The sequence below is a fragment of the Polypterus senegalus genome, chromosome 15, assembly GCF_016835505.1.
Source record: "Polypterus senegalus isolate Bchr_013 chromosome 15, ASM1683550v1, whole genome shotgun sequence".
NCBI lineage: Eukaryota > Metazoa > Chordata > Cladistia > Polypteriformes > Polypteridae > Polypterus > Polypterus senegalus.
This window is the reverse complement of record NC_053168.1, coordinates 46272991-46284303: the sequence shown is the minus strand read 5'-3', so window position 1 is coordinate 46284303 and position 11313 is coordinate 46272991. Positions and strand designations below refer to the sequence as shown.

The 11313-nt window shown below is 39.8% G+C and overlaps 1 protein-coding gene across 1 annotated transcript in view; it reads left to right on the top strand.

The window, feature by feature from the left end:
* Nucleotides 1–358: 358 nt before the first annotated feature.
* Nucleotides 359–11313, top strand: part of LOC120515837 (polypeptide N-acetylgalactosaminyltransferase 15-like) — a 62996-nt gene continuing 52041 nt past the window's right edge. Inside the window, exon 1 of the mRNA XM_039737165.1 lies at nt 359–1191. Within this exon, the coding sequence (XP_039593099.1) occupies nt 692–1191 (500 nt within the window). The 5' untranslated portion in view covers nt 359–691. The remainder of the gene's footprint in view (nt 1192–11313) is intronic.

The window sequence follows — 11313 nt, the reverse complement described above, 5'->3', positions numbered from 1 at the left end:
TGTACTTATCTTTTCCACATGTGAAAATGGCATATGTGTTCATTTTCTACTGAATAAATTTAAATTTTCATTTTTTTTTTAGTACATCACCTTTAACTAAAGATACTTTTTAAATAAAGATCAAATCTTGGTATGTCTTTACAATATACTATATTAAAAACATTTATTTGACAAATGACTGCCTTAATGATGCTAGAGCAGGCTATAGCACCCGCGACACTAATTTGGATTAACCGGGTTTGAGAATACTGTACTGTATTACCTTGTTATGCGGAAAACAGGTTGGCACTAGGACCCGGAGATCGAGACCGTCTGCTTGCATTGATGTGTGTAAGAGTTGCCTAAGAGAAAACAAACCGGATTGGAGTTACGTGTGTTGATCAGATTAGATGTGCGGCATTGCCATAAGTAATGCGCTGCCGTGGTGGGGTGTTCTATCATAATGTGGGATTTGAGTCGCGTATATCCCGGTGATGATGTCTACAGAAAGCACTTGACTGCATAGAAGGTTGCCCTGGAGGACCCTAAGAACTCTGAATGAAGTAACCCTGCAGCAGTCAGGACGAGGTCTGACTCTCACTCACGCCGGAATGCCGTATTGAAAGAGTCATGTTTAGAATGGAAGAGAACACCACGGCTGGACCGGTCCGGATAACGCGTTCTCTTACCTGAGTGCCCCCTCACCTTTACAATGCCACGCCGGAAAAGATGCCGGCTCATGGTATGCAGGTTGCGGTGTGTGGCGCTGACTGCTCCCCTTGCGCTCTTCGTGATGTTGGTGACACTGCTGGACCCGTTGTCAACCAAGTACGAGGAGGACGAACATGAGTTTTACGAGCACGTCTCACCTCGGTTCGTGGACTTGGAGGAGATTCTGCAGGACGAAGTGCACATGGATAAGGACGGACTGTCGTCGTGGAGTTCCTTCAGAGAGGACCAGCTCCTTGTTGTTCATTCAGATGGCAAATTAAGCACGCAAGATGGTAAAAGGGGAAACTATAAGATGGTAAAAACGGCAGTCCAGAGGAAAGGGGACAGCAGGGTGTTGACGATCGGAAAGCCTACGACCCCAAAGCATGTTACAGTGCATGAACTCGGCGCCGAGTCGCCAGCGAGGAGGCTCCGGGTACGCGAGGTGCCCAACGATCGCCTTTCTTTTCGCAGAAAGCTTCCTGACCTGCGACACACACTGTGAGTATACGTTTGGGGGGCAATAACAGCTTCGTAGTTCACTTTCTTTTACTCTCATTCTCTTGCTCTCTTTGATAATCACCCGAACATGTAACTTCTCTTTAGCTTTTGATGGTTCGCATAACATTCCTGTACCCGAAATAACAGCTGATAACTCTTCTGAAGCCAAAGTTTCTGTCATCCCTACTTGGGAGAAAAAAAGTTTACCCTTTTGCAGCGTGCGTTTGAACCCCAAGCCGCCAGAGTCAAATCAAAGAAGCGAGAGCAGGGCGCGAAGCGGCCCGACGTGGAGTGAACGTGTTGCAGTGGTCAGCATTCTGGATGTTTATTACCTGACGTGAGGGCCAGTGATTTGTACACCTGTGCTATGTGTCCCCCATTTGTTCTTGTATTTGTCTTTAGCGCGGTCTCACTTTGAATTGATACCTTTCAAATTTGCTTAGCGCAGCCATTCACGCTTGCCAGCAATTCTATGGCATGTGAATGGTTCGCTTGTGCCCACTGACATCATCATAGGTCTGTTATGTTGCCACTGTCAGCATTCTTCCTTTTCTTAATCTTGAAGCATTGACGTAATTAATGCCTGAATTGAGCTATAACATATCATTAAAACAAGTTATTGAATAATACATCCTATCCACTACAGCTATCATGTCTGGTTATGCCCCCGAGCCCTCCAATGCCATTGTATAATTATCATAACATATTATTTGACTGACACTTTTATCCCAGATGACTTACAACATATGAGAGAATCAATTGATTTAATTTCTTTTGGATTTTTTTTGTTTGCCTTAACCTGGACCACAGGCAGGTGAAGTGACTTTCTCTTGATCACACAGCATCAGTAGCAGGATGTGAACCCACAACCACAGGTTTTGAAATCCAAAGCCTTAATCACCACTTTGCACTGCCTGACTACTTAAAATGATGGTAAAACATATTCAGAAATATGGGCATTTATTATGACATTTACTTATTGGCTGACCTTCAAACATTTGAGATTAAATGAGTTACATTTATTTTGTTTTTTTTAAATGGAGCATGGCAGGTGAACTGACTTGCTCATGGTTACACAGTGTTACCGGTGGGATATGAGCCCACAAGCTCGTTTGGGGTCCAAAATCTTAACCACCACACTTCCCTGCCTAATCATCACATAGGCATGACATTAATCTCTAGATCATGTTTATCAAAAGATAAGGAAATTAAACTTAATGCATGCTATGATGTGCCACCCTCTGTTGGTGTAACTGCAACTTTCAACTGTATTACTTACATTTAGTTAATCATTTAAAGGTCTGTTGAGCCATGTCAGTCAAATTTGACAGTTATTTTAGGTCATACTCAAGCTCTTATTTTAGGTTGTGATTATCAGCCATGTGTGTACACAGGCTGTTGAGGCCATGTAGTTCATGTCTATATCCAACTATTATACAGTTTGTAAATAATAATAAAATAATTATAATTCTTTGCATTTATATAGCGCTTTTCTCACTACTCAAAGCGCTCAGCAATTGCAGGCCTTGCTCAAGGGCCCAACAGAGCAGAGTCCCTTTTGGTATTTACGGGATTCGAACCAGCAACCTTCCGATTGCCAGTGCAGATCCTGAGGCTCAGAGCCACCACTCCGCCAAATAAAGTAAAGTGGGTAAGGCCCTTCCATTTGTTAACTTTATACGTAAACGTGGTGGTGCATTTGCCTAAACCTACCTTTTCTCAAGATTTTGAGTCTGTTATTATATAATCTAAATGATACTGATCTCAGGATTGTGCTGTAAAAATGTTCTTGCTTGCTACAGCCATTATTATAGCTTTCTTAAATTTGTCATCTTCAAGGATGCAGAAACTGGAGCTTATCCTGGAGAGATTTATTGGAACCAGCTCTGGATGGGATGCCAGTCTTGTGAAGTGCTCATTCAAACACACACCCACACTCCTCTACATCACACCAGTTTTGACTCACCAAATAACATAACATCTGAATCTTTAGAATATGCATGGAAAACTAGTAAGGGTTTTGGCCTTCTGTGCAGTCTATCAATCCAACACAATGTATATACCACCATTAACATAAGTATAACTTAAAATAATTAATTTCTAGTTTCAACAGTACAGCATGTATTTCTAAATACATTTGGGTACATAGCAGCTGACTTATAGGCCCAGATATATGTGCCGAGACACCGCCTGACCAGTCCTCAGACCTTGTTATCCACAACACTTCTACCGTCATTAGTGGAAATTCCCAGTGAGGTAAGGCAGTAAGTGCTTCAAGTTAAAAGACAGCTGATTGATTTTTCTCATATAGCAGATTACCCATGATTTAGCCCAGGTCTTTTTCTGGAGAAAATGGTCTCAAGCTTGGGGCATTGTTATAACACACTTACAGCCGAATGGTGTTGTGGATCAAGGCAGAAGTCTCTTCTATCAGTTAAGCTCTAAAAATCACACAGAATCGTAATGGTCTGACATTGAATTATTTTCACACATTATTTATAACGACTTCCCCCAACCAAGGTATAATTTGTCTGATTGGCCCGTGGCATTTACTTTGTATACTATACATTTAGCCCAAGTAAATACTGAGAGAAGCAAATTAATTAAATGTGTTAGGTAGACCATACCCACCCTAATAATTAAAATAAAGCACACAGTGTTTGAGATTTAAGATTCTATATCAGACTGTATATGGGGTTTACTTAAAGGCAGGAATTTCTCCTCTAGTTAAGAATTGGGCTGGTCCCTACCTGAAAATGTTTTGTTGGACAAATAAATAATATGTGATATTCATAACACCATAAAGTTACACATAAAAATAAATTACATTGTCATCTATTGTTACCCATATATATATATACATTAAGCACATTTTTCATCTATCGAGCCCTGCATCCATCCATTTCAGTTTAAGGTTATGGGGATACAGCACTTATTCAGGCAGCACCACATGCAAGTCTGTAGTTACATGATTTCTCCATTCATCCAATTACATTTTTAAACCTGCTTAATAAATTTTCAATTTTTATGATTTGGATCTTATTCATGTAATACAAGGGGCAAAGAAATGACATTAATGGGACACTAATTATATTTTTCAAAAGTAAAAGGGAAAAAGGTGGATTTTGAATTAAAATCAACACAGAACACTAAAAATAAAAAAAATGAAAACTAAAGCAAAAAAGTCAAAATGTTTAGAGGAGAGGAAATATTTAATAGAATAATCCATTAAAGAAAACCGCAAGCATGGGTCCATTTTGTTATTAAAGAGCTACAGTATATAAAAAATATTCATTTAGAAAATTGTAAAATGTACCAAGAAATATTATATTAAGTAGAGTGTTACTAGCAAAATATTATACTTTGTCAATCAGGTGTATGTTGCCACATTTGCAACAGTAAACATTTAATCATTTAAAATGTTTAATCATTTAAAATAAAGCTTTTAGATAATCACTACAGGTTAAATGACATAAGCTTCAGGTACAAAATAAACAAATTCTGTTTTTCTTCAGTTAGCCTGTTATCTTTCTGAATTGTTTTCAGAATGGACATCTGTTATATAGAAGAAATAGATACTTATTTATAAGACCTGAATGCATAGAACTTCTAGAGAAGTTGTACTCTATATTAAAATATTACAATTCAAGAAGACTGTCGAGAGAGAAGTGATAATTTGAAGGTCTATTTTACACTATTATTTAATATTTTAATTTTTTGCACTTCTTTTGCTGTTAGTTTCCTTTACTCACGTTCCTTTTCTCAATTTATTTTTAACCTTTTATTAAATAAGATATACATACTCTTATCATAATCATGTTAAGTGTGCCACATTTATTCTGTTCTTTCTTTAAAATTAATAATGTAAATTTAAAATTTGTTAGTTGTTGCATTTGAACCAATAAAGCTTAACTCAGTGCCCCTGTCTGGATAGCTTCAATCCCTCCTGTTCTCATTTTCTTCCTTTAGGTGCTATTGTCATAGTAAGGCCTATGGTACTACCAGGTTTAGCAAGTCAGTCCGGTCTTCCACCCCAAGGCATTCCTAGCCTATTTGAAAGAGATATGATCTCTTCTGGTGGTCCTGGTTTTGCAGTTGCTTGTCTTCTTTATGGTATTACTAAATTCTCATCTCATCGCAAACAACTTCTGTTGTTCAAAGGCAGCAGTAGCTAAAAGGACCACCTCTGGATTGTTGAGCACCTCACTCCATGGAAAAAAATGAGCCATTTAATCCTGAGAAGGAAGCTCATTTTATAAACCATAAGTATAGATACATATTGCCCTGTATGTTGAGAGGTTTTTCTGTGGGCTTTTCTGTTGCTTTTACCTCCACCACTAAATGTTACAACTGTGGGCAACAGCCCGGACACAGACAAACAGGCAGACACCGATGGTTTCAAACCACACACACATTTATTGTACATTATTTGCAGATGAATGTCCAACAGCACACAACCCAGTGCTCCTGCACCAGTCACCCTCAGTCCAGGTCTCTTTCTCCAATGCCTCTCTTTCTGACCGCCTCCACTGCTCTTCTCCGAGCTACGTCCACTTCCACCTGACTCCACCTGATGAATGGAGAGAGGCGGCCCCTTTTATGTTCACCTGGACGTGTTCCAGGTGCCTCCTGATGAACATCTGCTGGCATTTCCTGGTGTGGCGGAAGTGCTGGCTGAACACACACCGTCCAATCCCTTGCCTGCCTTGGGGAGGGACTTCCGGTTCTTAGCCATCCTCCCCTTCCAGCGCTGATGTGGTGGTGAGCCTCCGGGCAGCTTCGCAGCTGCTGCGGCTTTCCGAGCTGCAGCGACTCCTCCTGCACAGCTCTTCCTGGTGCCGCCGTGTTGACGAAGCCCCGCTGATCGGCAAGCGTCTGCTAACGACTCGGATCGGGGCAGTCCCTGCCTGCAATGCACAAACAAAGTCCGGCTCCTCAGGGCCAACTGCCGTTGGGCAGGGAACTTACCATCCAGATCCCGTCTGCCCGAGGGGATTTCCTCAGTGTGGCCTCGCTAGACACGATGCCACTCCGGGCATCCTCAGCGGCGGCACACTCATGGGAGTCCACTACACTCCTGCTATACCGGATGTTGTCTTCCCGCACCAGGTGGGGAAGGCGCTTCCACAAACCATCGGGGGTGTCTTGGGTGAGTCGCTCTCGTGGGGTTGTGCGAGTACCACTACCGCGGTACGTGTATGGGTTCTCTTGCTGTGCCGGGCTATCTACAAAATTATTTTTGTAGACGGGTCCCCACCTTGAAACAGGCGGATAGTCCCATCTGGGATGCCATTGTGGGAAACAGCCCGGACACAGACAGGCAGACACCAATGGTTTCAAACCACACACACGTTTATTGTACATTATTTACAGATGAATGTCCAACAACACACAACCCATGTGCCACCTGAAGAACTTCCGCCGATACTTCCTGGTGTGGTGAAAGTGCCGGTTGAGCACCCAGAAGCACTCCAGGTGTCCCTGGTTTTCTTTTCACCAGCACCTGCGGGTGTGGTGGAAGTGCTGACGTCCAGGGCTTTTCAGGCATCTAGGCACCCCCTGGCAATGACCACTGGCCCCTATAGGGTTGAGCTTCCATGCTCTGTTCCCGTGGTCCCCATACCAACCAGGACGGCTGCCCTCTCGTGGTCCGGAAGAGGTGTAGTCCCTCTTCTTGTCCTTCCAGGTGTCCCAACCTCTCAAAACACAACACACACAAGTACTGCTGCTAGTACAATAATCTATACCAGGGGTTCTCAAACTCGGTCCTGGGGGACCCCTGTGGCTGCAGGTTTTTGTTCCAACCAGATTCCTAATCAGTGACAACACCTGATAGCACTGATCTCATTTAATTAGCTGGTATTATTTATCTTTTATTCTACATTCAGAAAAGCACAACAGCATGAGTTTTACATTTATAAGAAACTTAGAAATATTTCTGTTTTTTCTATGGATTTAAATGCTTAACTCTCTTTTTATTATATTTCGCCCTTTCTCTGTGCAGTTTGCTCCCTTCATTGAATCTTAATAATGACAATTAAAAACAAGCAGAGCAGAAACCCAAGCAAACAACACTCAATCGTGAAAGGCTGCAACTACTTTAGTATCAGCCCCACAAAGTAATAAATAACGGATTAATTAAACAATTAGAACACATAGAAAAGTAGAATGACAATCAAATTGAAAATACTGTTAAAAAGAAAAAATATATATAACTGCTTAGTACATTTTAATACTTTTTTTTTACCAAACTTAGTTTTCTAATTTGTATATTGTTCCCAAAACAGGGAATCTGGGAAACAACAGTTCACTTAATTAGCCCAGGAGGCTGGTTGGAACAAAAACCTGCAGCCACAGGGGTCCCCCAGGACCGAGTTTGAGAACCCCTGATCTACACTGATTATCCATTTTGGATCCGTAATCCATTTTGATGGTGAACAAGAACTCACAGAAGCTTAACTCCTTTACAGTTCTGGCTGGGTGTTTTTTATTCTGTCTATAAATATCAACACTAGAAGAGGAAAAAACAGATCTTTGGCAGAATTCTGCTCCAAACTTACATAGATTTCACCTAATGCAAATAATCTGGACACAGCTCTTGTTGTACAAATAAATATACCAAAAGGCACATAGCAGTGGACTTGGAATCCCATAAGGATAAAGAATTATACACAAGGTACTCTGACGTTCAGTTTTTGGAAGCGTTCTGAAGGCACGTTAAACATTTGCGTTGAATTGGTTAACTTCCATGACACTTCAATAAATGTGTTTGAAAACAAAGGCTAGTGTCATTGTTTTAGGAGCATTGGGTAATACGTACACATTATTCCTTCTGAATAAACAAGGCAACTGATGCTGGGGGTTAATAATATGCCCACCCAGTCAAGGCCTTTTTCCATATTACTACTCAAAATAATCTAATTCACTGAGTGAAACCTCTTTGAGGGCTCCCAAAAGTATCTTACCATGGCTTCCCAGAACTCTTGTCATACATCATCTTTGTTCCAGTCCACGCCATAGTTGCTGCCGTCTTGAACTGAAGGTAGCTCTCAGCCAAACTGTAGATCTTATTACTTACATTGAATGGAAGACATCTTTCTTTAAATTGACAGCTTCTGTTGCAGTCTCTTCTACTGTGGCGATATTTTGAAGGGTGCCATTTAAAGTCAATGTCCCAGACGTCCCCTGAGGTGAAAATTGAACTTGGCCAAAATAGAAGTATTTACAGTGCAGGAATTCCATGACTCATTTGTCAGTTTGTCAATTTTCTACTTAGTCACTTGAGTTATCTTACTATCAAATGATAATCTGTATGCTAGAATCCAGAACACTTCCAGATTAGACTGGATCAGGCCCTCAGTTGTAAAATTAATTTCTGGCCCTCGATCTCTATTTCTAGGAATGATTAGAAGCAAACTTATATGTGTGAACAATCACCCAACAACAATGAATTAGTCTTGTCAATTTCAGACATAGGGTTGCACCCAATTATCCACATTCATGTGTCTCTACCATACTTCAGATAAGTGTTTAATTCTCCCTGAAGATTGCAGAATAATCAGGTGGTAAGTACCATTTCAAACACCACACACATCATTGTGAAAAAGGATGAATACTCTGAGAGTATTGTTCACAGCCTTCAGTCAAAAAGGCATGCTAAAAGGAAGTAGTACAAGTATATAAAAACAGTAAGTTCTTTAAGAATAAAAGTTACCTGAGTAGGCACAATGGTATGATAATGGTAGGGTGAAGTCACGGAAAATGATAGATATACAGCATCAGATTTTGTCATTTAATACTTTAATTTCTCTTATAATTTGTAAAATAATATGACTAGGAAGTGAAAATGTTTTTAAGAAACCCATATACTGCCATTATATATTAACCAAGTTTTATAAATTAGATCCAGACTTTTAAGACCTCAAGCCACTGTAATATTTTGAACAACACATACGTGTTTTGTAATATCCGCAAAAAATCTGTTGTCAGCAAGTTTGCAATTATTTGTCTCTTTCCTTGATAAATTGCATATAGTGCTTTAATGAAGAGTTGGTTTGGTGAATTAACCGACGGGAGCAGTGCCCAAAGTCATACCACCCCCACATTAACCTGGGTCCTTGCACTGACCACCTTCTCAGCATAGTGTAAGATGCAAGTTCTTATCCAGTACATCTAAAGTGACTTGTTAGACTTAGGTCTCCGAGGGCAGTAATGTCATTGTTACTTTGGAACAGATCATAATGAGTTGTGTTACATTCGTTTCGGTTTTTGTTTTCTCATTATAATTTGGGGTGCATCCCACACATATGCATGGTTGCCTTTTGATATGGCATATGTTTTGCATGGCATTGGCATTTTACATTTACATGATCTATATTAACTGCAAATTTGAATCCTAAAATTCATTGCTTGTTGTGGATGCCAATCCAATATGTACAGTTATTTTTTAATCATTATTTTTATATTTTGTGACTTATTCCATTTAATCATCTATTTTGTGTATTCTGTAAGTGGCATTTCCATCAAGGGCGATTTTGTGCAACGTCTGGTAGTTCAAACTTGTTGTTTATGAGTGAAAATGTATTCTTTTTTTATTAGCAGTCTGGAATTTTGCTGCAAGACATTGCCCTCACAGGCATATGATTTTTCATTGTCTGTTGTCATGGATATTTATATAAATTTTTAATTATTCATCTCTTTACTGAAATTACTTCATCGAGCTCAGAATAAGGATGGGCTTTGAAAGCAAACTGAAAATCAACCCTGGAAAGGGTGCCAAAAAATCACAGTGCACATTCATTCACGTATCAAGCCAATTTAGAGTTGCTAGTTAACCTAATATACACTTCTTTGAGGTGTGATGCAAAACCAGCATAACCGGGAAAAACCCATTTGAACAAGAACATTGACATGGCAAGGATTTAAATCCTCCTCAGTCTATGCAAAACACATCCTTATTCAACTGAAAATTTTAAATCTTTCCTAAATCACACTATCCAAAATGCACCTGCGTTAAGATCCTAACTGAGAGAGTATTTGACAGGCACCTGCCTTGTTGGGTTATACATTTTGGGAATATCTCATTCTTAGACCTTACTGGGAGAAAATATGTGTGTCCTATTATCAGACATTGTTGGATTCACAGTAATTCCCTACATACTAATAGCATGTATTTGGTTAGTAAGTGGTTGGTCACTATCGCTGAACAATCCATTGTGATAACTTCCTAACTCACAATGTGAAATGGAGGCTGTATTAAACTTAAAATTGGGGTCAAATTTAGGCTCTGAGCAGTACCCCAAAAGTTCTTCAGTATCTGAAGACATACGTTAATGTAGTCCTCAGTTAGTTAAGAATGCTGAGACTGCTTAACTTTTGAATGCATCAATACTTTACTATTTATTTTTGTATATCCCTGTTTTAAGTGTTAACTTTGGTTTTGGGCTCTAAGGAAACTTACATAACATAATGAAATAGCTGCTGGACAAATCAAGACGTCCGCATTTATTGAGGTCTTCTAATATATGCAATTTAAACTTTTTGCACAGTGAATCACTTTCATTATAAATATATTTCTTATGCCTCCACTTCTTTAATGGAGTAGAGAGGAGTATGTGGAGGAGAGGAGTATGTGTTCATGGGGGAAGAGTAACGGATAATATTAATGAGGGTGACGGATGCAGTCTTAGCACTCTGGCCCCACAGATGCAGTATCCTGGGTTCAAATCCTGTGCTTGGGTATTGTTTGTGTGTGGTTTGCATGTTCTCTCTGTGCCTGCAAGTATTATGTATACACTGTTATGTTACAATATATGCTCTTATAATTAACTGTACAACAATTTTACAACCTATTAGAAGAAACTGTCCCTAACCTTACTGGTTTAAACGCCAAAGGCCTTTTACCATTTGTAAGAATGGATGAGTGAGAAAAAATGCTGCATAGGATATCTGAGGTCTTTAGTAATGCTGTTTGCCTTTGCAAGGGAGCAAGTGCTACGGTATATATGTTCTGAACAGAAGACATTTCCATTAGACTCTTAATATAAGAAGAGTATGTTAACGTTCTGGTAGGGATAGAAGGACAGAAAGAAACTCTAGTAAGATTAGATAGATAGATAGATA